Raw genomic sequence first — 26,344 nt, 5'->3', positions numbered from 1 at the left:
GTCAGTAATTGGGAAATTCAACTCATTATTTTCTTTTGTACGTGTTTTTGTAATGAAGTGTCCTGGTAAAAACATCGTCTACCAGGTCAACTCTTGTGATTTAGCAAGACAATTAGAAGAAAATGGAAACTTTGGGTCTGCCTTGAACTAGCACTTGTGTCTTGGGGCATCAATCTTGGGACCTTCATGCTTATCTGACTCACTCATTGTTTTGCATGACTCCTCCCAGACAGGGAATGGGCTGGTTACAGCTTCTTAAGGTGCATCTTGAAAGTAAGCTCCTAGGATTAGAGAGACCTTCTTTGGGTCCTTTTCATCCCGAAGTTCTTTATTTGGAAACCAGAAAGAAAGACAAAGAAAAATTTTGTTTAAAGTAGTTCCACTAGAGCCCAGCATCTAATACCTCCTGTTCCCTTTACGGTAAGATGTTAGCTGGTCACATTGACCCTGATCCCAAAGTTCAGCAGAATCCTCCTGCTCTGAAGTAGTGTCAGGCATCACAGGTTCTTTCTCTTCTTTTTCTTTTTTTTTTTTAACTACAAAGCTTTATGTCCATGGGTTAGTCCTCATTTGTTGCTCTGAGTCCGGGGCAGATTACACTTGGAGGACACCATCTTGCATTGCACGCAAAGTACTTTTTTTTTTTTTTCATGTGATGGTAATTACATGATGGCTCCTTCCCACAGGCTGCTCCACTGAGGTGATCATGAGGCTGCCCTGAAATCCTGTTTTCTGTTGCAAGGAGCGCTACACGATGCTCTCTGGTATATGTGTGAGCGCTCCTTTTAATTTTGAAGGTTGTGCCTTTTCCTTCGTCTTTGTCTTTGCCTCTGAGTACAACTGTGTGATGTAGTTCATGCAGCTCTTAGAGCGGGAAGCTGAAAGAAAAATGTGGCGAACACGAACATTTAGTTTGAACAACATTGCACCCATTTATTTGAAACACATGGATTGCACGTGGTGTTTGTAGGTCCGAATGTTAATGGGTTAAAAAAATCAAACCTGAAATTCACTGATGTGTATACACGGTCTTGAACGCCCTGTTATAGTCTAATTTTTAAAATGTCTTCTTATGTAAACTATATGCTCATAAACCTGAAATAAAATATATAGACATCTCTGCTATCAAATAACGTATGTATTGCTGGACAAAAAAATACATTGCCTTTAGCATAATTTCATACTGAAAGTAAGAGGGCTTATGGGAAAAAGAAGATTGGGGCGACCCACTGAAAGCCCATGCAACTCTGTACACAGAGTCTGGAAACAGCTCCAGAAGGTAGCTTTTAAGTGAGCAAAAACAATAGAGTTGAAATGCTGGATTTGAGGGTGCTGAGGGAAGGAGGGTGGAAGTGGGGGTCAGAGCCCAGGAGAAAGTGCAACTTCCCACTGCTGTGGCAACCCACACCCCCCAGGGAGTCGGGGGTGGGGCAGACCTTTCTGGGGAGGCAGTCCTGAGTGCAGATGCTCCTTTTGTTTTTTTAATTGTTTTTAAAATTTTATTGAAGTATAGTTGATTTACAACGTTGTGTTCATTTCTTCTGTATAGATTCGCATTTTAAACTTTCTTAAAGGTGAATTACAAGGGCTTCTGCTTGTTCAGCAGCTGAGCTGAGGGCTTTTCTTTTCCTGCTAAAGGTTATAATTCTGCTGCCACTGTTCTGTTCCCCTTGCCTGGGAGCATCGGCGTAGGAAACAACCCCAATTACACGTTATACTGACGTCATTCTCCCCCTGCCAGTCGTGGGAGGAGATGGATGTTATAGAAACACGCGTGGTACTACAACAGCCTGTATGCAGCTGGTACACATTTTCCCCTCCCACACCCAGGTCTCGCACAGACCTCTCACTTGTGCCCCTCTTCCTGCTACTACAGCTAGTCTTTCTTTCCGTTTCACACCCTGCTAGGTCAAAACCAAAAACAAAGCCAGAGGTGTTGTAAAAGAAATGCTTCTTACAAAGCCTCAATAAAACCAGTAGGAACTAAAGGCAAAGCTCACTGCATCTTCTTGCAACTTTTGGGGGGTAGAATAAGTTAATTTGCATGGAGGAAACAATGGTTGGAAGGTGTAAGATTCTTGCTTTGCTGTATTCCTAGCTTCTTTCTACTGGATCTTTGTCAAGAGTACACACACACACTCACACACACACACACACAGAGTCTCCTTTTAGACTCTTCTTTTCATATTTTGCTTGAAGAATTGCAATGAAGTCATCCAAAAGACCTGGATCATTTCTGCTTGAATTAGTTAAGCCTTATATACATTTATTCAATACAAATTTATCCAGCACTCCATCTGTGCCAAGCCCCATGCTAGGATCTGGGGGTACACATAGAGTAGATCCAGTTGGTCACCACCTGGAGGTGTACTGTGGTAGCTAAACTAACACACCACACATGACAGTCTGGCGTAGGAAGAGCTTCACTGTAAAGGTGTATATAGGATACTGTGGCACACAGGAGGGTTCTACCTGTGTGTGACAGCGAGGACTCAGGGATGGCTTCCGAAAGGAGCATACCTCCAGCTACCCGAACTTAACCGCTACTTTTTGTTTTTTAAGATGTATTTCCTCAAGTTCTACAAGATGATTTATGTGATCTGCTTTTTCTTGTGCTAAAAATCAAACTTTGATTTTTATTCTCCTCATTAAAGGCAACAAGTTAACCTCATTTTTCAAATCTCAGGTCACATGGTTGACTTACTTTGGCTGTTTTTCTCTTGGGATGATGTTTCTTCATTATTTGACCTCGATCTGTAACTTTCTAGAGTGTGCTCTGAAATTTCACTTTCTGCAGGAAGAGAAAACTGTTATTGATTTCTGGTGCACAGAGCATCATCTATATTCAGAAATGTACGTTTTGAGTAAGAGCAGACCTGTTTTTATACCATAGTGGGCTTATCACTCCCTCCCCCATACCTCATGTCCTCATTCGTTCAACAAATCGTTTTTAATTCTCTACTATGATTCCTGCAGGCACTGTGCCAGGCAGTATAAGAGCTGCGGAAGTCAAATGACCCCAGATTAGAATCAAGTACTGTCTTTTGGGAAGAAACAATTCCAGTAGCCCTTAAAGAGGTATGGGGGCGAAGTATCAACGGGAGATTTTGAAACAATAGTATGGCATTTGCCTATCGTGCAGATACAGCTGGAAAGCCAGACCCTGTATTTAGGTATATTTATGATGAAAATGTTAGTGCATCTGAATATCTCGAGACATTGATATTAAACTAGGAGAAGTGGTACTTTTAAGAGGGTCATAGCCGTTCAAAGATGTAGTATTTTGCCATGGGACATCATGATTTCTCTGTTACTGGAGGTATTCAAGCCGTATGTGGCTAAATCGGCAGTGTCCAAGATCACCAGAATGCAAGTCACGTGTGTAATTTAAAATTTTCTAGTGGCCCTCCTCAAAAAGTAAAAAGAAGCAGGTGAAATGAATATGTTTTATTTAACTAGTAGATTCAATATAGTATTATTAGACGTATTCGTGTGTGTGTGTGTGTGTGTGTGTGTGTGTGTGTGTGTGTGTGTACGGAGTCTTCAAAGTTGGGTGTGTGTTCTATCCTTACAGCACCTCTCAAGAGCAACTAGCCACAGTTCATATGCGACTAGCCGTATTGTGGCTACTGTATTGAACAGCCCAGGTCTAAATAACCACTCGGAATTAAAGAGGGGATTTAATCCTGGCACACATTTAGGGAATGAGTACAGCAGATGGTTATTTTGGGTAACTTCTAAGGTCCCTTCTGTTTCTGATATGTGTTGAGTCTGTATTTTAGTAGATATCTTCCATGCTAGCTAAATAATTTTGTTTTTGTTTCCAATGAAATAAACTTTTAAATCAGAATGCTTAGGGAAAATTACTAACGTATGATTGACGGAGGCTGAGTGCATTCCTACAGAGTAAGAATGGGACCCAAAACAGTTTATTATATTCAACCTTTGATTGACCATTCCTAGAATAGGAGCTCCCTAAGAGCAGGGACTCGGTCTGTCTTGTTGGCAGATGTGTCCCCAGTGCCTGGAAGAGTGCCTGGTACACAGCAGGTGCTCAATGAATGCTTATTGAATGAATGAATGAATGAATGAATATGCTATTTGGTATCTTTTTGTGAGTAGAAGCCTCCACAGTTTAATGCCAATTCCTGGAGCTACTCTAGTTTCTCTTGGTCGTGCACTCTTTAACTATAGTTCCTGGAGAATCACATCCTGTGTTTACTGCAAAACAAACAGTTGCTTATTTGAATGACAACACTCATCAAATAGATAGTACAGCATTGAACGGAAAAGCTTTAATTGACAGAATTTCCCTTTGGGCTGGCCAATTGTTTGAGCATCTTGTAGCCTCCGTCAGGTTCTCTGCCCACTCACCTTTTTTCCATATGACGTGTGCTTTCCGAAGCTTCATGATGAAAAGCTGGACGATGATGAAGAGAATGAAAATGAGGAAGGACACGAGGGTCAGCAACAGGATGCCGCTCTTCTTCCTCGTCAGTCCTGCAAACTGACGATTCGCTTCTAGAAGGAAAATGAAAGGATTTTAGACAGTTCGAGGGTTTTTTTTTTTTTTTTGTCACTGAGGAATATACACAATATTTGCAAAATATAGTAGAGGCTAATACACAGCTGAGAGGAAGAGACGACAGAGAGCTTTACCCTGAAAGTAAAGAGATTCATGTCATTTATTCTCTGAAAACAAGCAAACAGGGATACAAACAGACAAAGCAATTGTGTGGGATGATTTGAAAAAGGTTTTAAAGTTACATAGATATCCAGCTAGTTATTTTTCATTTCTAGCGGAAACATGTGAGCATATTAAATTATAGTCAGGGGATACAAATTAGATGTAAGGAATGAGTTTTTAGCAAAGTGTAGTTAAGTAGCAAGAGAGATTGTTAAGGAGTTTGTGAGACTATGCAAACAAAATGAAATTTCATTGATCTTGGCTAGGTTAAATGTGGTCCTCCATGAAGGCATCTGGAGATAAACCAGATGAGCTCTTAAAGATCCTTCTAGAATTCTGATTCTACGGGCTCTAATTTTGCTAAATGTCATTCACGGTCCCTGTCATCTCAACCAACAAGCCATTGAGGAGTGTCAGCTACGTGTAGAACATTGTGCTTAGAGCTGCGTAAGGCACAATCCCTATGTTTTCAGGAGAGTTGTCTATATATGCAAACAAACAAGTTAATAGAAACAAACAGAATTAAGATATCTGTGCCAAATTCTGGACCCACGTGTGTTAATATAATAATGGGTTCAGGGATTCTGAGGCAGGAGTGGTGCCTGAGTTGGTCAGGAAAGTGTTCAGTGAGGATATTGGGCTTGAAGGAGGGGTAAGGAGAGGAGTGAAGTGGACTTTTCCTTTCATCAGGGCAGTTAGGGTAAACAAGGGCAGGGCAATCAAAATGGGATGAAGTTTTCAGAGAAAAATGTATATTCTGGTCAGGACCTTCTAGAGACAGGACTGCAGAGGTAGGTGGTAGAGAGCACCTTAGGGAGGGTTGACGGCTACGTTCCGTGCTGTGGACCGTGAGCCATAGCAGTTTTCTGAACATACGTGTGAAGAGTGCGAAGGGATGTTTTGATAGTAGGTGCTGAAAATGCACAGCAAGGGGAGAAACTAAAGTTACAATACTTCCAGCAGGACACGATGAGGGTCTGCCTTGGGGAGGTGGCAGTGATAGTGGACAAAATACCTAAAAGAGAAGACTCCAAAGTCCTTGGGAACCTATTGATTTTATGTGTGTGTGTGTGTGTCCACACACACACACACACACACACACATACACACACAAGAGGGAAGGATGTCACCAAGGTTTGGGGCCTATGTGATGCTTTGGACAAGCTGATTTTGTGGGAAAAAGTGCTGTTCAGCTTTTAGACATGTTGAGTTTGAGGAGATGACAGAAAATTCAGCCAGAGATACGTGGGAAATGGAATGAAACAGGGACTAATGCTCTGGAGAATGTTCTGGAAATGCAGGTATGGAAATCTTCTGCCTGGTGGCAACAGAAACAGTCTTGGGAATGGGAAAACTCTTTAAGCATTAAGGCAATAACCAAGGATGGAGAAGTAAAATCAAATCTACATAGAAGACGTCAGAGGAGGAAGGGACATGAGCTAACGGACATGAGAAGGGGTGGTTAGCAAAAGTAACAGGACCAGGCAGAGTATGTCAAGGAAGCCAGGGAGACAACTAAGTAAAGGGACAGGGAGTGACTGACCAATAGAAAGGTCAAAAATAATGAGGACTGAAAAAGGCTATTGGATGTATTGATTAAGAGGTTAAAACATCAAGTGTTTATGCTAAATAAATAAGTGGTGGGAACACTTACCAGTGGCCAAGTGAGAGACTTGAGTGGTTTGTTCTTCCTCTTCCTTGTCAATCTCTGATGTACTAGAATCTTCCATCACTGCAACTAAGGTGAAAGTAAGGCATGATATATACATATGACCCATGTATGTGCTGTGTAGTGTGTATATATGCACAGAGGCATCCCAAAGCAGCTTTGGAAACCAAATTAAGTGATCCTCATTAAAAAAACAACAATGAGGTCATTAGTTCATACTGACTTCTTCCAAAAATAGTTGCAAATGGTCAGGATCAGTTTGCCTTTTTTTAAGGTAAATGTTTATTGAACACTACTCTGGGCCAGGCCTTAAACTGACCATTTGGTATATATTCCTTCTCACTACAGCTCTGAGCAAACAGAGGTTTTGAGGAGTTAAGTAAATTGTCTAAAGTCCTATAGCAAATAAGTGGCAGGGCCAATATTGAGACTCAGAACCCCAAATTTCAACCAGTATTTTATACTTCCTTCCTGAATCAGGCCTATCAGTTGAGACAGTTTTAGGGTGCTTCAGGATAGCAACTGAACACTGAAGAATGGCATCCCAAGCCTGATGGATAGAAAACCCATAGCCCGAAATGCACAAAGCAATGATTTTTATGTTGAAAATCAGCTCAGTTGTCATTCAAACCTATGCTTGCTTCCCCCTTAGAAGTGGGATGTACTATGATGATTTTTGCTAGGTAAGAGAAATTATAAAAATGAGATCTTTTTTTCCAATTTTGTTGTTTCTCTTCCCTTTTCTTTTTTTTTTTCCTCTGCCGTCTCCTGGTTTTTAGCCCATTGCACAGCGCCACGATGTGGACCCCAAGGGGAATGAAACCACCCCTTCTATTGAAAATGGGTATTATTAACAGTAATAAAATTGTAGAAATTGAAAGCTGAAAGGAATTTTAGAAGCCATATTTCTTAAATCTTATATATGAAAAAGCAGAGGAGGAAATTGAGTTATTCAGTGGTGTAAACCAATTTAAAGACAACAAGATTCTAAACATGTTTTAAAATGTTGGATTATTAAAGCAAGTGAGGTGGCAGCTCCACTTCATAATCTTTTCCGTTTCCATCGCCCTGCAGAAAAAGTGTGTGTGTATGTGTGGTACATATGTACTTATCAGTATTTAAAGGACCTAAACATTTACTTTTCAGAATTATTCATGATAAACATTTTAAAAATGTGATCTCATACTCAGAACTATGAACATGATAGTGATATGAAAGCACTTCTCCCACCACATGACATTTTTATAGAGACACTATTTGAAACAGAAAGAGGACATATAGGAATTTATGCCTTTCTGGATGAGGCTTGTCTTGCTCAAAGCACCGTGACAACGGCATGCATGCATGCATTCATTCATTCATCCATTCATTCATTCACACTGCATTTTGTGAGTATCTGCTATTGCCAGATACTATGCTAGGTAAAATACAAAGATAAGTTAAATATATGATCATTGCCCAGAGCTAACCATCTAGTGCTTTACTGTCTAAAAAAGTTGGTATTATAATCCAGGTTTTCTAAATTCTTCTCCATTTATAGTTCAATCCTGTCATCAAAAACTATCTGAGTTCTTGACAACCAAGTAAGTGATGAGCCTTCAAGGGTGATTTTGTTATTCAGTGACAACACCAAAACTCCAGATTCTGCTTTTTTGCTCTTTGTTGTTACCACGTCTTTATTTTGTGTTTGGTCTGTTCTAGATGGAAAAACAAGTCTCCTATAAATGAATTCAGCATTGCCTTTTACCACAGGGGAAGTCAAATGTCACTATTGTGTGTGTGTGTGTGTGTGTGTGTGTGTGTGTGTGTGTGTGTGAGTGTGTGAGAGAGAGAGAGAGAGAGAGAGAGAGCGAGCGAGAACTTACAAGGTGTTAGTTACCCTGAAGCCCATCCCACTAACTGATAGGGTGCTTCCCCAGGTCACCATAAAGCTGGAGTCAGTTGCAAGGGGTCCTATATGGTCTTATTACAAATTAAAAGAAAAAAATGTTCTTAAAACTTAGAATTGGAAAAGTGACCTTCCCAAAGAGGCATGATTTTTTTTTTTAAGTTTTAATATTTTTTTCAATACTTACCGGTACTAGTGGACTGCTGAGGGTCTTGAGAGGATGGAGAGCTTGTCTCCAGGGCAGCTGAAGCTGTCTCTTGATCAGTAACTAGGAAAGGGGAAAAACAAAATTCTGCAACTACAGAGAGCAATTTTACCCACATTGTGCTCAGTACAATAGGTTGGAGAATGTATTTGGCTGCTATTTAGTAAGCACTGAGGTTCTGCAGCAGGCTCAGAATTATGTGTTCTGCAGCTCTTGCTCTGGTGTTTGAATCTGTGTCCCGCTGATTGTCCATCTGCTAAGCTGCCTGGCTTAGAGTGCAGCAGGCTGGACCTCCGTGGAATGGTGCATTCGGCAGTGGTGGGCAAAGACTATTCGCCGCCTTTATCTGTATCCATCTACCTATCAATCCCTCTGTCTGTCTGTCTATCCAATCACACATCTACCTGCTTATTTATTAGGTGGCTTTGGAGTCAGTCTCAGACTGGGTTGAATTCCAGTGCTGCTCCTTGCCTGCTGCTGAGTGAGTGTGGACAAGATTCCTAATCTCTCAGATGCTCAGTTTTCTCTTACCTGTAAAATGGAGATACTAACACATTTACCTCTTGGAGTTTTTTGGTGAGAATAAATGATTTCATTTGTATAACATGTTTAGCACAACACCTGGCTATTTATTAAGCACAATGCTTACTAAATGCTATTGTATGTTATAAAACAATGTTTAGGAATGTTTCCAGAGGTTCAGCTTAGCATAGGTTTGACCAGTCAATGAACAGGCCTGTAACCACGGAGCTTATAAAAATGGTGCCTATGAATTTACAAATATTGATACTGATATGTAATATCTTTATGGAATCTACAAGTGTTTCTCAGCCTTTTATTTAATCAAAGAACTTTCTGTGGTTTTGAAAATTATTTTCTTAATCAAACATTAAAATTTTTTGAAAATTATAAAAATGCCTGAATCACATGCCAAGGGCTCTGAGAAAAGAAGAACCACTTAGGAAACACTAGAGAAATAGTAATATAGATGATAAGTAAGCTCTGTGGCCACAAGGAAGCCAGAGAAAACTGAAGAAAGAGTAGAGCTGCTGGCAATGAAAAGAAGGAAAAGCTTGAAGGCAAGTCAAATAGAAGTGCTGGAAGCAAATTATAAGACGAGCATAATATGGCAACTGCTGGGGACGCGTAGAATAAAATTTGTCAATCATGACTAAGATCTAGAATAATGTATACTATGTGAATTCAGATAACCATATAGTTATGTACAAAACAGGTTATATATATTATATGCACTATATATACTATACACATTGTATATATTGTGTCTATGCCATAGTGTATATATACAACTGTGCATATATGTACAATAGTCTGTGTATGTGTATGCATACACATATATGTATATATATACACACATACACACACACTGGAGTTTGTATTTACTTTGATTTATCCTCTATTTAGCAAAACTGCTAAATAGATTCATTTAGACTGAATGTTGTTTTGATTAAGTGGATACTGGTACATGATGATTTATCTCCCTAGTTGGTTAGAATGTTATAGACCTCTGCTATCCAATATGGTATCCACTAGCTATACTGATTATTTAAATTTAAATTAATAACAAGTAATATTAAAAATTTACTTCCTCGGTTGCACTAGCCACATTTCAAGTTAGAGTTTTGGAAAACCTGTATCCACCACTGTGACCTTGACAGGTTCCAAATATTTAGGCTTCTGTTGAGATTAGTGATGATATTAATGATGTGATTTTGTTACTGAAATGTGCCAACATTTGAAAGATTTGTATCAATCAATGAATCAATATTCTCCAAATGACCAAGGCATGATGTTACCAAATAGTGCCTGGATCATTTAAAGAGCAAATTTGTTCGATGGATTTTAATGTAACAGGAGTATGAAAAGTTCATTGACATGGTCTGGAGTCCACAGAGCCGCTAACCTTTAAGAAACTACCTCTTGTCAAGTTTTAGTGTAGCGTTGAAGAAGAGTATCCACAATTATCTGAAAAGGCTATTCAAATACTCTTCCCTTCTCCAACTTTGTGTGAGGCTTAATATTTTTATATAGTTTAAGCAAAACAACATATTGCAAGAGCTTGAATGCAGAAGTTATGAGAACCTATTTCTGTTAAACCAGATAGTAAAAAGATTTTTAAAATGTATAACAATGCCATTTTTCTATTTTTTGGCATTGCAAAATATAGTTTTTTTCCATAAAAATATGCCATTTCTCTTTATTTGAAGTAGGTTTATTATTTTAAAAATAAATAAGTAAACATTGTTCCTACCATGCAGAGTGTGGAGATGAGAGGGTCAGAATCCTTATTGTAAATATGTTCCTGGGCATCCTCAGCTAGCAAACTTTTACTGATCGGATTTCTAGCATCTGTTGGTCAATGTAGGAGCTAGTCAAAGAGAAAAATTCATAGACAGTTGGAAGCACCAACAGGTGATCCTGGTGTTGTTCTGTGAACACTTACTGGGGATCTGGCAGTGGTGCTAAATAATCGACAATCAGATCATAAATAAAAGTCAAGTTTTAGCCTGTTATTATTATTAGAAACATTTTATGGCTATGATTTTTAGTCCTATAGAACTATGGCCATCAAGGAGGAGAAACTGTGACTTCCCCTTCAGCGGTAATTTTTGTAGATGGCTTGAACAATTGCTGACAAGTAAAAATATATATTTTTGATATTGTTGGTTCTTTTATTTAAAATCCGAAAGTCTTTCAGAAGCATTTAGATAAATAAAGCCTCATTTTCTCTTTGGCGACCCTCCCACATTCCCCACGTGCTCCCTTCCACCTATGGGGGTGGAGGCTGGGGACCGGAATGAATGACAAAGAGGAAGGAGGGACTTCCCTGGTGGTCCAGTGGTTAAGACTTCGCCTTCCAATGCAGGGGGTGCAGGTTCAATCCCTGGTCCGGGAGCTAAGATCCCACATGCCTCACAGCCAAAAAAACAAAACATAAAACAGAAGCAATATTGTAACAAATTCAATGAAGACTAAAAATGGTCCACATTTAAAAAAAAAAAATCTTAAAAAAAGAAAAAAGCAAAGAGGAAGGAATATTTGCGTCAGGTTACAGTACAGCCCGGTCTGTGGGCCCTTGAGTCTTGTAAACCCAGCTTCCTCAAGACCTGCTTTTGGTTTGATGAGAAAGTGAACGGCGGCGAGCTCAGGGTAGTGAGCAGGAAGCTGTTGGCCACAGCGCCAGCACCCACAGGGCAGTGTGACAGTTTTCCCACAGAGAGGTTCTCGTTAACAAGTGCCTCTCCTCATTGGTTAGTTCATTTGATAAAGAGCTTTTTCAACAAATGCACTGTCACCCAACAGCTTCCTCCTTCACTAGTGTGAGTGGATTCTTATCCTCCAGGAATCTCTTTTCTCACTGAGAAGAACTTTTATAAAGTAATGAAGGTCAGACTCTTATTAATGATAGATGTGTGATTCATGCTTCTTTTCTTTTTTTTAAAGATTTTTTTGATGTGGACCATTTTTAAAGTCTTTACTGAATTTGCTTCTGTTTTATGTTTTGGTTTTTTGGCCACGAGGCATGTGGGATTTCAGCTCCCCGACCAGGAATCAAGTCTGTATCCCCTGCATTGGAAGGCGAAGTTTTAACCACGGGACCGCCAGGGAAATTCCCATGCTGCTTCTTATAGGATACTTCTTGGCTCAAAAAGTTTTATGTAGTTTTGAAATTACTTCTTAAACTTTTGGTGAAGGAATCAGAGAAGAGAGATTCTGAAAATGGAGGCAACTCCTCTTCACATTTAATGTTTGATGTTTTTTTCTTTTAGTTTTCATTATTTTTATTTTTTGGTGTTCTGCTCAGAATATTAACATGGGTAAACTAAAATCTCCAAAACGGTTGTAACAAAATAAATCTAAAGCATGATCATGACTTAATGTGACTACATGAGTGTTATATTAACATAAAATGATATTGACAAGTTTAGATTTATTTCAGTTAATATTGTCTCCTTTTGGGTTAAGTACAGAGAGGTAGTATGCTTCACATGATCTCTCCGAACACATGACTGCAATAAAACTATTTAAGGTCAAGTTATGCCAGCTGTCATGATCAAAAAGCGACCATGACACTGTTTGCATATGGCACTCCGCTAGGCTTTCTGCACAACGGGGGTTCCTCTCAGTGTTGGAACAGTTGCAACCCTGTTGGCTAGCGGGAGACATTTCAATCATTAAAGGAATTTGCTATTAAAGAAAGCCTTGTTGACCGTGAGCTCACTCTGAAGGGCTCTTCCTAATCCATTTAATTTTGTTTGATAGTGTAATATTAAGGTAAATTTAAAATAATTAAAGACAGTCATTGGTGGTTCTTACCCAAATCTTCAAACCGGAAAGGTGCTACCAGTTTTCTTCCTTGCAGGCCTTTGTGTCGGATAATGCAGCTCGCTGTTGAGTTTTGGCCATATGTGTGAACTCTGAGTGTGCTGGTGCTATTACACTTCTTCCCATCAGTTTCATATTCATGGTGGGTTTCACCTATGGAGCAATTTAAAGAGGCGTGTGAGATTGTGGCTGTTTAATGCTGTTGGACGTGTTTGGGTCTCTGAGAGACCAATGGCCTTGACATCTTGGCAAACCTGTTAGACTTCTAACCTCACTCTAACTTCCCCCAGCTGCCTGGGACATGCTTGGCCCTAGTCCCAAAGAGAAGCAGATGAACAAGAGGGGATAAGTCTCTATAAACCCTGCACTACTGGAAAAAAAAAAAATCCAAAGCTTATCATGTTTCCACAGGAAAGATAGCCTAATGTTGTGAAACACAAAGGCCCAAGACCTTACTCAAGTTGAATGAATAAGGCAAATTAAAGGAGAGGTCCAGAATTGGCACTGGACTGAATCTATGGTTACATAAAATCAGATGGAATGTCTGTTGAAATGTAAACAAACTAGAAATAGTTCCCAAGCACCACAGTTGGTTTTCCTGCTTCAGTTAAAAGGCTCAAAGCTTAGATTCTTTGTTACCAAAATATTTTTGTCTGTCGTGGGCAGTATGACATAGTACTCCATGGTATAAGCAAGTTCATATATATTCCAATTACATGTATTATGTTAAATGTATATTTTTAAAATAAATTTATTTATTTATTTTTGGCGACGTTGGGTCTTCGTTGCTGCACGCGGGCTTTCTCTAGTTGCGGCGAGCGGGGGCTACTCTTGGTTACGGTGCGTGGGCTTCTCATTGCGGTGGCTTCTCTTGTTGCCGAGCATGGGCTCTAGGGCGTGCGGGCTTCCGCAGTTGTGGCTCGCGGGCTCTAGAGCGCAGGCTCAGTAGTTGTGGCGCACGGGCTTAGTTGCTCCGCGGCACGTGGGATCTTCCCGGGCCAGGGCTCGAACCCATGTCCCCAGCTTTGGCAGGTGGATATTCTTAACCACTGCGCCACCAGGGAAGTCCCTGTTAAACGTTTTTTAAATTTTATGCCTGCTACAAAGTTTATGCTCAGGGGTAATAGCTATATTGTACCTTTTATTTTATGAAATGTTATGAAGCCATAATAAATATTCCATTTTAGTTTTCTACCTTGTTTTAAACAAAAACATGTAACCATGTTATTTATGTAGAGGCTTTCAAGAGTAAGGCACGGTATTGATTGGTTAGTAAGGATAATTTGTCTTGAAACAACTGATGAAATACTGAATGGTGTTTTCTGGCCCCTTCTGCCACCAGAGGGTGCCAGAACATTGAAAAATTCCTTAGGCATATAAATAGGAAGGAAAACAAAGGAGGAGAGAGAACCATTTCTTCACTTACCTTGGAGCTCCATGTCATCCCCTAAGAGCCAGGTTATCCGTGGAGGGGGCTTACTTCTCACGGTGGAGCATTGCAGTATGACATGTTCTTCGCCATTTTGCATTCTAACAGAAACTTCCAAGGTTGGCGTGACAGGAGTTGCTAGAAGAAAATCGATTTTTCTTTGTTTAATTAGCTGGTCTATATATATCAGCAAAGCACAGAGCCTAATAATCTGCAGGGATCATTGTAGGGGGTGGTCTAAATAATGGGCGTATTTTTTTACTTGACCTTTCTCAGAATATAGTTAAAGGGCTTTTAGGTACTTGTAAAGCTACTCTGGCTGTAATCAGAATGTTTGTCGCCCAGTGTGTGATTAGTCTCTAGAAATTCCCAGGCAGACTTTGTTAACAACAGTAATTATTAAATGTTATATATGAACGTATTTGGCTGGTAGAACACTAAGTGAGGAATAGAGGCTTGAATTCTAGTCCTGTCTCTGTCACCAGCTATTGTAAGCACTTGGGTAAATCCCACAACTTCTTGGTATATCAGTTTCCTTGTCTGTGACATGAAGGAGCTGGTTTATGAGTTGGCTGTTTCAGGTCTAAACTTTCATGAGTCTAGGACTCACCTCAACGTAACTTACCTCTGTCCCCTCCTAACATCAAAGATGCATTTCTCTTATAAAGGGCCCACCAGCCCTTTTTCTTTCTACTCCTGTCTTGGAAATCCTTTTCAGTTAGGCTTACTTCTTCCTCTTCCCTATTCTACCTCACACTCTGGTCCAGAACTGCAGTGTTTCATGTTTATTTACTCATCCATCTGCCATTGAGACATTATGAGGTCGGTTCCAAGTAGGCACTAGATGCCTTAGATGCTGGCAATGCAAATAAGGAAAAGACAAGGCCCTCCAAGGAGCTGTAGTCTGGTGATAGACTCAGCCCCTAAACTGTTAATTGAAAGACCAAGTGTTAAGTGCAATGATAGCGGTAGGCATGGGGTGTTATGAGAGCTCAGCAGGGCCCACAGTCAGTCTGAGCCAGAGTGGTATTTGGGGTGGCCAGTAAGGTGGGGAGAAGGTGGTCCCTAAGCTGAGTCACGTTGGTTCTCAAAACCCCTAGGGAGCCACTCCTTCCTAGAGACTTAGTCACCATGCCTTTACTTTATGGCAGGTACCACACTCTAATAATTCAAGAAGAGAAGTCTAAGAAATTCTTTGTCTGATATGTGGATTTATGTTATTTAGAGAGCAATAAAAAGCAATGTTTTTAATTGATCTGTTCTGCCACGAAAAGCAAAAAGGTAAAGATAGTAAGACTTACACTGAACACAGCTGACCATCTGCAGAACTGAGCAAGTTCCAACCGATCGATTGGGAGCTGTCCCTTCCTATCCGTGCCTCCCAACCCCACACCCACCCACCTGCCTGCAACAGAAGAGAGGAACTTGTTTTGTAGAGGATGTGAGCTGATTGTCCAGTGCAGTTACATCTGAATTCATGCGATCTTAGGATGTGCTGTTAGAAGTTTCTGCTTGATGTCCGTATGTGTTTTGCGCCTTCCTAAACTAGTGTGCAAACTCCTTGTGGGCAGAGATTGTGCCTTTGATTCTCTGCAGCCTAGCACAACGCCTGACACAGAGTCGTGACTCATCCAGTACTAGTTTTCTTTCCTTTTAGTTCCCTGCAGAGAAAATTTAGTTGATGCCAAAGACAAATTTCACAAATTCACATTTTAGTCTGGGGCTTGCCACCCAAAATGCTGTTTTCCTTTCAACAAAAGATGGCAAAGGTACCCAGGAAATGCCTTGCTCTAGGCAACATGCTTTAACTAAAATATTAAGTTTCAAAATGGTGTATCACATTCCTAAGTATATTGTTCCCAGGCTGGGTTTACTGGCATTCGGGCACCTACCTAACACGATCACTTTCACTTCCTTTGTTCTCACGGAGGTGCCGTAATGCAGACACTTGTACACGCCTTCATCTTGCTGTGTTACATTCAGCACCCTGATGGCGAGCTGATTGGAGGAGTAATGAAGAAGCTGGTATTTGGAATTTTTTAAAGCTGTACAAGAGGGGAAAAGAGCTATTATGAGGAGAGATATCAGATGAATGCAGACTCTCAGTGGATTGATTATTCACAGAAATAGCTTTTGATTTTCACACTTTAAAGGAACAAATGTCCCATCTTCAACTGAGCTGCTTTCCAAATTCTGGTGTTACCAGCTGGAGGCCTTGAATAGTTCGAAGTTAGTTTAGGAAATGAAATATTTTGATTCTAGGATCTGTGAAATAAGCAATTTGCTTTATTTATGCTTGTAGGAAATTAAGAGCCCTATGCTGGCAAAGGGTTCAGGTTGCAGGAGGATGTTAAATAATTTTTTTTTTACATTATGGAAAATGCCCCATTAGGATTTACGTCTTTGAAATCTGATTCATTTGTGATTGTCTTGTCACAGTGTATGTGAAGAATGGAAAATAAATGCACTGATGTTCATTGCTCCAGCTAGGTGCTTGTTATTTTTAATTTTTAAAAGTTCATTATTATTTGAAGTTTCCCAAAGATGATGACTTAGTCCTTCCAAATGTTTAAGGAATGGCCAAAAACAAACAAACAAACAAACAAACCCCAACATAAAATCCCCCATAGCTCCAGAAAGTTCTAGCCAATAGCAAGTGTTCCTTTTGATTCTATCTTGACCTGGGATTTCCATCTCAGGTCAAAGGTCGCTTAGCAAATCAGAGGCTCCGTAAATGAATGGTTTTATTTGATTCTTTTTTTCTAATGTTAAGATTTATAATGTGAACAAGCCTAAAATAGTTAAATTGTGAATGGCTGGCCAAGGAAGGTTGTTTCTCATCTGGAAAAATTGTTGTGTGTCCTGGGACACTGATGTTACCTGAGGTGGAATTCAGGTGTTCTCAGTCTCAGCACTACGGACATTTGAGTCCATAATTCTTTGTTGGGAGGGGAGACTACACTGTGCATTATGAGATGTTTAGCGGCATCCCTACTCACTAGAGTCCGGATCCCCTTGCCTCTCGCCAGTTATAACAACCAACGCTATCTCCAGACATTGCCAGACGTCCCCCGGAGGGCAAAAAGTACCCTTGGTCGAGAACCATCAAGCTAGATCAAGGCATCCTGTTGCAGAAATTTGAGAATGTCCATCTTCTCCCAGCTTACCCAAAACCAAGCAACAGAAAGCATTATTTAACAGAATTCTCTCTACGTAAATTTTCCTCTCAGAACTTTTAACAATTAATATCTACTTAGTCTATTGGAATCTAGTTGATTTAGCTTAAAATAATATAGTTATTTTACATTGAACCTGTCAATATTTAATACCATTTTCAAAGCACATCAAATTTTTTTAGAGGCTCTGCTTTTATAAAGCAGAATGAAATTTGCTGTGTTGGAGACTTTTCCAAACATTTGACCGTTAGGAGTATTAAATGGAGATATAAAATGGTCTCATAAAGGGGAGGGTTTCATAAAATCCTACCCAAAGAGATGAACTAAACAGACTTTTAAAAATCCTTTCCGACAAGAAAAAAAAATGTAACATGAGGTGACAGATCGTAGCTAAACTTATTGTGGTATCACTTTCCAATGTATACATATATCAAATTATTATGTTGTACACATTAAACTAATACAATGTTGTATGTCGATTATATCTTTTTTTTTTTTTTTTAAAGTTATACAATTTTTATTTTATTTATTTATTTATTCATGGCTGTGTTGGGTCTTCGTTTCTGTGCGAGGGCCCTCTCCAGTTGCGGCAAGCGGTGGGGGGGGGCACTCTTCATCGCGGTGCGTGGGCCTCTCACTATGGTGGCCTCTCTTGTTGCGGAGCACAGGCTCCAGACACGCAGGCTCAGTAGTTGTGGCGCGCAGGCTCAGTAGTTGTGTCTCACAGGCCTAGTTGCTCTGCGGCATGTGGGATCCTCCCAGACCAGGGCTCGAACCCGTGTCCCCTGCACTAGCAGGCAGATTCTCAACCACTGCGCCACCAGGGAAGCCCTCGATTATATCTTAATAAAATTGGGGAAAAAAAAGAGTCCTCTCCCATCTCAGGCAACTAGGACTCAATGTGTATTTCTGAGAGAGGAAGATTGCCCTCCTTTTCAAAGTAATATGCCCTGTCAATTCCTATCGCCTAGTGATCTAAAGGTTTTGTTAAGACCAACAAGAGAAGGGGAGCCATCTGGAAGAGGCTTTGAGATGTGGCTTTGGATTGCTCAGATGGAAAACAAAGCAGCTGGCTCCAGATGTGGGGTGATGTGTTGGCTGCCTGAGGACCAAAGGCCCCCAGTCTGTCAGTCTGCTACCCGTCTGTCATCGTGCTGTTGGTGGTTTTCATGGTCGCTGAGAGTCAAAAAGTGACATGGGGGTGAGGTGGAATGATGGAAACGTACTTTGTCATTTGAGCCCCCTTTACCAACCGTTTTGGTGGGGTTTCCATTTCAGACTTCCTGTCAAAAAAAGCATCCGCGTGTGAAATAATAGGCTTCTGGGTGCTATTTACATGCCACAGTGGGTGGAACCAAGCCCACCGTTTGGGTGACTCATGCGTGCTTTCTGTCCCACCAACCTGTCTGTCTGGAAAATCCCTCAGGTTGAGGTCTGGCGGTGATTTACTTTTCCTTCACTTACCGGGATGCTCACCGAAGAAAATGGTGAAGCCCGATGGGGCCAGCCACTGCAGGGAGGTGGTCTCCGCCTGAGAAATGACACACTTTAGAGTGAGTGTCTGCCCTTCCTCCACGGTGACGGTTTCCGTGTGGCTGGTCCGAAAGGCCTCTGCAGAGGAAGAGAATTGGGGACAGTCACGCTGGCACGGGCCACACCACTCCCGAGCTGAGGCAGGGGTTTAGACTCAATGCAACCTCATTCATCATTTGGTCATTTACTACACATTTCTTAGAGAAACAAAACGTAAGTCAACATCAAAAAATGCGAAGAAGGGAGGGAACGCAGTGTGCAGGGGCAGTAAAGATGTCTCTCGAAAGAGGTCTGAATGAAGGGGTGGGTTTTGATGGGAAGAAAGTTGAACATCTATTAGGCATTTGCCCTGCCATATGCCGGGAATTGTGCCTTCCATGTTACCAATATTTAACGTAACTTTCAAACTAACCCTCTAGAGGAAGAATTATTTTGCTCACTTGACGATGAGGGAGTAGAGGCTCAAGGTCATAGAGGTCCTGGGGCTGGCATCTGTGCCCACGTGTGCCGGCCTGCAAGCCCATGCTCACATAACTAGGTCAGACTACCTAAGTGATGAGATCCCGGAAAACTCAGCCTTTCTGGACTCTGTTTATAAAACAGGCGACTTGTGTCTTCAAGTACAAATTGGGGGTCTTAGATTCTAAGAAAGAATGTTACTTCCCATCGGGCTCTTGCGAATTACGGAGCTGCCCATCACGGTGAGTAGGTACGCCCCACCCGCAGAAGAGCTTCTCCACCGGAGGGAAGATGTTCTCAGATCTCTTCCGATTTAATATTCCACAGCAACGCTTTCTCCAGGCAAACGTGGGAGTCTTATTTCCCCAAATCACAAACCCCAGAGAATGAGAAACAATTGGTTCTAAGCAGCTACAAAGTTATCCTCTCAAAAAAGAAACTGATAGAAAAATAAATTGGCTTTATTGCCGATTTGGCACATTTATTGCCCTTTGTTATTTCTTCAAGTTTTAAATTAAAAAAAAATCTTTTTTCCTGAGGACGAGCCAATTCTTGTCAGTGAAAGTACCAAACACTTCCATAAACAGAAGAATACCATGGGGTTATAAAATATGAACAGCAAATGCAATGAGTTTTACTGCATCACCTTAAACCTTAAAAAAAAAAGAAATAAAAAAAGAGAAGCAAGAAGGGAGTTTATTTCCTTGAGATAAATTTCAAATATTAGGAAAAGCGCTTTGGAGAGCTCTGGGAATTAATTGGTGCAGACTTTTTAGTTTGTTCCATTCCTAGGTCATTAATTTCAACCTAGCCTCCGGCAATAAGAACCCAGAATTACTGTATTGTATTCATATTGACTTTCATGGGAAAACAGTTTGTTTGAGTCCTAATGGAAAAACACTCATATCATCAGCCAATACTATGATGAACAACAAGGAATCAATAAAGAGAGATTGTTTTCAAAAAAGCATTGAGTCATAGGCCAGAATTCTGCTTAGGCAGGTCATTTGGAAATATTCTCATCTATAAAATCAACCTATAATCGAGTAATAAGGCTAATATTAGTAGAGATGCTTTGAAATGACAATGGAATTTCTTCCAAGGTTAAGCAACTTTTGAACCAAGAATTTGAATCTAGACCTAACTTGCATTGCTTCGTTCCATTATGATTCCTGCTTTACTTTCTAGTTCTCGTGCATTATCTTGCTTCCCACAAACAGATTGAAGTTTCAAGAGGGCAATAACTGTGTTTTCTATTTCTCTAAAATTCATTCCTTACAGAAACTATCACACTGTGAGCTTGGAAAGTAATGGTTTAATGCCAGCTTTCATGATGACACTCTAATGCAGGCACTGGATAGATATCTATGCTCTCCTATTGTTAATAAGAATACTGAGAGGCAGGAGGGAAGTTACTACATAAATAAATGATAGAATAAAAACTTGTGTTAAGCAACATCTCCTGATGTCATCCTTCGGGCCAGAAATGGACACTTAGAACTTTTGCCAATGTTCTTACCTTTGGTAAAATGATTGTCTACACAGGAAGCCCACATTCGGGGAGAAGGGAGTGGCGAGATTTGTCTGCTGCCTGTTTATGAATAAATGTTTCCCATTTTAAAGGGGTATATCATCATTGTCTTTTTCTTGGGATGCATGCTTATGAATTAAATAATGTCATTTGATTCTCACAGTGTCTTAAAAATTGTACTAAAAGGTAGTATGGCTTTTTAGCATATGCTAAAGAATTTTATCTCCCAAGATGAGTGTTTGCTCTTGCTTTTGAGAATTCAGGATCAGCTGCTGACCACAAGAATAGGTGTCTGAGTTCCAGATGGAAACGGCTGTGTTTGAGGCATAGAATACTAGTCGTTTCCTCTACTCTTGGCTCCTAGCCTTGCTTCTGGCTTTATAAGCCGACTTATCTTGCAGTGCTGTCATGTAGACCCCGTGTTTGATTCAGAGACAGGAAATCATTGTAGAAAGGAAGACTAGCCCAATGAGAAGTCACTGAGCCACACTGCTTCAGTGGTAGTGCTTAAAAATATTGTCTAATGTGTCTAAGTCACGTCAAAGGGTAGAAGAGGAGCACAGTGGGTACCTAAGTTTTGATGGCATGTCATCTAAGAAAAAAGTTCCCCATGATCCTCTTGTTGCCATTGAAAACTACAGTGGAATTCGTCTTTAAAATCTTTTTTCACCTAAGTTTAGAGTCAAACTTTCACCTTCTTTGTCAGAGGGATGGGGTGAGGGGTATCTTCTTTGCTCACCACTTCCTCCCCTACAGGTTCTAAAGACATGTATATCCTTATTCACCCTTAGGCTTTCTAGTGTAGACCCTGAGAGCCCTGTGCCTACTTGCTAGTTCTCCCTGTCTGGGCTTCAGACTTCTCACCCACAAACGAGCCCGATGTGACTCCCAAATGCTGGACATACAGAGCTTGACAATGAGTCGCTGTGATGTCTCTCCTGGAAGGTCACCACTCACTGCTGGTACGTCATGTTTACTGAGTGGATTATTGACTGCTGGGCTTGGGTGTTATCTCCATGACTGGGTTTATCCATCCATGCACAGCCATGTGTTACGAGGCCGCTAGTTAAGTCTGGAGCTATAGATTGTGACTGTGTGACTGGTTTATACGTGGAAAGGGATCCTGTGACCTTCACCATCATCTCCAACCCCCACCGCGTGAACCAGTTGTCCTATGAGTGGAATGGCTTTGTGCCAAAGTACGCGTGACCGACCCTTCAGCTGAAGGGCAAGCAGCAGCTACAGCTACCTACCAAAGCACCCGTAGATAAAACCTGTGCAGCTCCTAAGAGTCCTTGGTTTTTCCGAAGGTTTGGGGAGTTGCAGTGCGTCCACCCTACTCTAGGTCATCACGGCAGGCTGAAGAAAGAGTAAGATATTCTTTCTTTTCCTCAGTAGCCCAATTATTGCATGCAATAACTTTTAAAACTCCAGAAGAGAGCCAGTCTGTCCTGCAGGGACCCCGCATTCAACACGTCCAGTTGGAATGCATCATTTGTACTGTCCCTTGTGCTCCACACACAGCAAGCACAGACACACCACCTGCTCCGCTCTGCTAGTTCCCTGTAGCCATCAGTGTCATCCCAAGCCACTGAAGGCCAGGTATCTGAAAGGCACCCCAGCCTCTTCCCTCTCCAGAACATCTCTTTAATCAATTCATTCCTCTTTTTTTCACTACTATCACCGCCTCCATTGTTTCTTTCTTGGACCATTGCAATAACCTCCTTCTAGCCTCCACTCCCTCTAATTCATCATCCTCGTCTGCTTCAGAATTACAGTTAAAAGGTATAAATTGGATCGTTTGATTCCTTTATTAGAATATTTGCTATGGCTCCCACTGCCTGTAAGAGTCAGGCCAAAATTCCAGATGACTTGACTCCCATCTTTTCCTCCAGTCTCGTTTGCTGATATTCCCTTCCAGATTCTCCATGCAAATGGCTACTTGCTGTTTCCAGAAAGTTCCAGCCTCAAGAAGATACTTTGCCTTTGTCCATGCTGTTCTCAGCCTAGAACGCCTTTCTTAGCTCCTTCAAGGCTCAAGTCAAATTACACCACTTTTGTCAAAGCTACCCAACCAGCCTTTAGCCTCTCCCTCCCCTCAGCAAGCTCCTCTCTCCTCCAGATCCCCAAAGGCTTCGAATAAACTCCTCTTACAGCACTTCACACATTACTTTTTTGGTTACAAGTATGTCTCTGTGGGTAGATTACAGGCTCCTCGTACAAAAGTTGTTTGCTAGTCATTCCTTTTATATTCCCAGGGCCTAACACAACGTAATATTTTAAGTATTTGTTCGATCAATGGCTAATCATGAGTAAATGTATATACTCAGTAATAAATATTTTAATAGGATGCTCATTTTGTTATGTTAAATAATAAAGATGTGCTAGGTTAAAACCAGAGATACACAGTGAGTTAATTCCCAAACCAGAGCTGTATTTGCTTGGCTCTTATGAGGTTAGCAGGCAAAATATGCTTCGATTCAGATCATTACAAAAAATTATTATTATTATTCTTTAGATAGATTTGATAGAGAAAATTACGAGTGTGAAAATGAATCAGACTTTCTCAAAATCAAATTATTTACAGTATAGCTTTAAAGAATCTGTCTCAACAACATGTCAGTAAATGGATGACTCTTTCCTGGTCAAAGGAAGTATCAGGAGGACCCTACTCAATTTGCAGCTGTTCTTTGTTTCCTGCATCCTACTCTCCACTAAACAATCAGAATAGAGGGTGCAAATTGGTGGATTTTCATCATCTACAATATAGGTAAATGGGAAGAATTTGAAAAATTCTCCATTCTTACTGTGTTTTACCCACCCTAGGGGCTGCCAGTAGGAGCCTTGAAAAGAGGGCAGGCTCCAAGATTATGGGACTTTTTTTTTTTTTTTTTGGTCTATAAGTTTTTGGCACCCATAGAAGTTGTGCAGTGGAAGAAGGTATAGTGATCTTCCCGTAATTCAATTCGCTAAAAGCAGCTGGCAATTTATGTTGCCCAAACTGCTGATTTGCTGCCTTTTTGCTGATAAGAAAGCAACATGGTCAGCTCCTTTCCTGTTTGGGACTCTGATGGGCATAAGTAAGCTTAGGATAGAGTGGGCAATTGGTTCCCAAATACCACTGAGCCTAGATGCCCTCTGGCTGGCCCTTTGGATGAGATCTCAGTTTGGGATTTTTCAAGAATGAATCTTCCAAATTGTGTAAATTGTAGCTTTCAAATTTTTGATCCACATTAAGAAACACATTTTCTATCACAACCCAATACACACATACTCACTGAAAACTTTCATGAGATAATTCTTTTACTATGTGCTTTGCTGATATTTACATTGTCATTTACTAGCTGTGAAAACTTGGGCAGGTTTTCTAATTTCTTGTAACCTCAATTTTATCATATGTAAATTAGGGGTATGAATACCTCCATCAGTATTTTTGCTAGGATAAATGAAATAACATAAAGTACCCAGCACTGTGCCCGATACAATAAATATACTTCTCCCCTTTCTTTATAAATAGTATTTGAATAAGTTATATCCTAAAAGACTTATCTTAGGTTTACCTTAGGACATGATTATTGCAGTTTTTTATTTAAAACATTATTTCTGTGAGGTATTTTTATAAGGGAATAACTCGAGTCCTGAAAAAGTGAAGGTCAGTTAAAGGCTTTAAACTTTGGAATAATTGAAAGCATTCTAATTTTAGCCATCTAAATGTACTTTTTCTGAAGGTATTAGCTCTTCTTCAAGACACTTATTGAAGAAACTATTATTTATTACAAAAATTGAATCTTTATTAAGTGCCTCACGATGCAGGGACCAAAAAAGAGGGCACTAATTGAAGTGTATAAGATAGGAAATTGAAGTACTATGTAAAGTAGGACATCTAGTTTTTTAAAATACTGTTCTTCAGATGCAGTTCTGTGGTGAATGAAGATTTAGAAGGACAGCTGCTTTACTTAGAACACAACAATACATTCAATTTTGGAAACAAACATTCAACAAGCAAGCAACACTGTATATGTGTAATTTCCTTTGCAAGAAAATGATACAAGTTGCAATCAGAGATTCAGGGACAATACAGCCTGCCCCCACTTTTGGGTAGGAATAATTTGACCTGCGCTAAAAAGGTAACTGTGTCTTTCTTTAATGTTCAAAATACTACATTAGAATTAAGCATCAAAAAATCACATTTGAAAATTATAATGAAATGTAAAGTATAACTGACTCAAAAAATAAGCGCAAAGTTTTCACTGGGATCATTATGATCTGAACGAATTAAGAGTTATATCGCACTTTGCCACTTTCAAAGTACTTTCACATATGAAATTTGATCCTTATAACAATCTAGTTTGGTAGATCAAACATTGTTATCATCTTCATTTCAAGATGTGGAAACTGTTTCAGAGAAATTAAATTATTTGGCTAAGGCTTATACAACAAGGAAGTTTTTAAAAATCCCAAACAGATGCCCTTTCAACTGGTATACCCTTAAAAGACAGAGCCAATAAGCTTGTTACACTTTGCCATAACACAGATTCCACAGAGACACACACTACAATGACCCTTTCTAGACCCTGTAGCCACTGAACAAGAGATTCAATAAATCCAGTAACATCCCTCAGATGTGTGATTTCGGCGTGGCGTGGAAAGTGGCAGACTTACCTGAGCTGCTTCTGCAGTCGGTCCTCCGTGAGAGCAGTTGACTGGTAGATAGATGTGCCCAAACATGAGGTCAACTGAACATCAAAAAACATGAGCTCTAAGTCCTTACCTTGTAAGGGGAACCAAGCCAGCAAGCTGCAAAGCCTCCACCACATATTGTGCTGTGCTGCTGTCACACTTTGTCAACTTCCTCTGGATTCTGAAATAAATAGAGCAGACTGGTTTCTTTTGAAAGGGGGAGGCAGTGGCCCTGTGACCTCATGTGTCTCACCTCCTCCATCAGCTCTGGAAGCCCCCTCTTAGTTAGCTGCCCCCCAAATACCTCCCGGTGGAACATTTAGGGGACCACATGTGTCACCTCGATTGTGGAGAGGGGTGAGTGATGTGTTGGTGGCACAAATCTTTCTACCGCATGTGGGTAGTCCTGGTAAGTCAACTAGTTGCAGGGCTTTTGGGGAGAGGAGGGAGTGCAAGAGATATTAAAATGTTCCTGTGTAGTGACCTCACCTTGTTTTCACTTTTCTAGTTTATTAAACAATTAAAATTAGGCAATTTTTGCTGAACCCTTGTGAGTATATTTCTAACTCTGGAAACAATTTCTAATGGTTATCGGGACAGAGTTCACTAAATCACAGATTTACTCATTTAAAAAATCTGTGTATCTATCTACCCATCCATCCACCCATCTGTCATTCATCCAGCATCCATCTCTTTATTATCTAGCCATCTAGTATGCACCGCTCTAAGATATGATCAGA

General features: G+C 40.4%; 1 protein-coding gene across 1 annotated transcript; it reads right to left on the bottom strand.

Moving 5' to 3' along the window:
- Positions 1-25,741, bottom strand: CRTAM (cytotoxic and regulatory T cell molecule). The gene is made up of 10 exons (XM_007196702.2): positions 25,696-25,741; positions 18,866-19,012; positions 16,118-16,270; positions 14,223-14,363; positions 12,788-12,949; positions 8,432-8,512; positions 6,342-6,425; positions 4,375-4,521; positions 2,705-2,791; positions 1-878 (listed from the first exon to the last, which is right to left on the bottom strand). Exons 1-10 carry the CDS (start codon positions 25,739-25,741, stop codon positions 748-750), a joined length of 1,179 nt encoding a protein of 392 aa, XP_007196764.2. The 3' UTR covers positions 1-747.
- Between the last annotated feature and the right edge of the window lie 603 nt (positions 25,742-26,344).

The sequence above is a fragment of the Balaenoptera acutorostrata genome, chromosome 9, assembly GCF_949987535.1.
Source record: "Balaenoptera acutorostrata chromosome 9, mBalAcu1.1, whole genome shotgun sequence".
Taxonomy (NCBI): Eukaryota; Metazoa; Chordata; class Mammalia; order Artiodactyla; family Balaenopteridae; genus Balaenoptera; species Balaenoptera acutorostrata.
The sequence above is the reverse complement of the archived record's forward strand: the minus strand, read 5'-3'. Positions and strand labels throughout refer to the sequence as shown.

What these genes read in the sequence shown, in the direction of transcription:
- CRTAM (XM_007196702.2), bottom strand. Translation starts at nt 25,741, where the DNA reads ATGTGGTGGAGGCTTTGCAGCTTGCTGGCTTGGTTCCCCTTACAAG. An exon ending in TTTCCGGTTTGAAGATTTGG is followed by an intron (nt 8,513 to 12,787) that starts GTAAGAACCACC and finishes CCCCTTTCCTAG; the next exon opens with TTACTGATCAAGAGACAGCT. An exon ending in ACACGTCATATGGAAAAAAG is followed by an intron (nt 2,792 to 4,374) that starts GTGAGTGGGCAG and finishes CTCTTCCTGCAG; the next exon opens with AAAGTGAAATTTCAGAGCAC.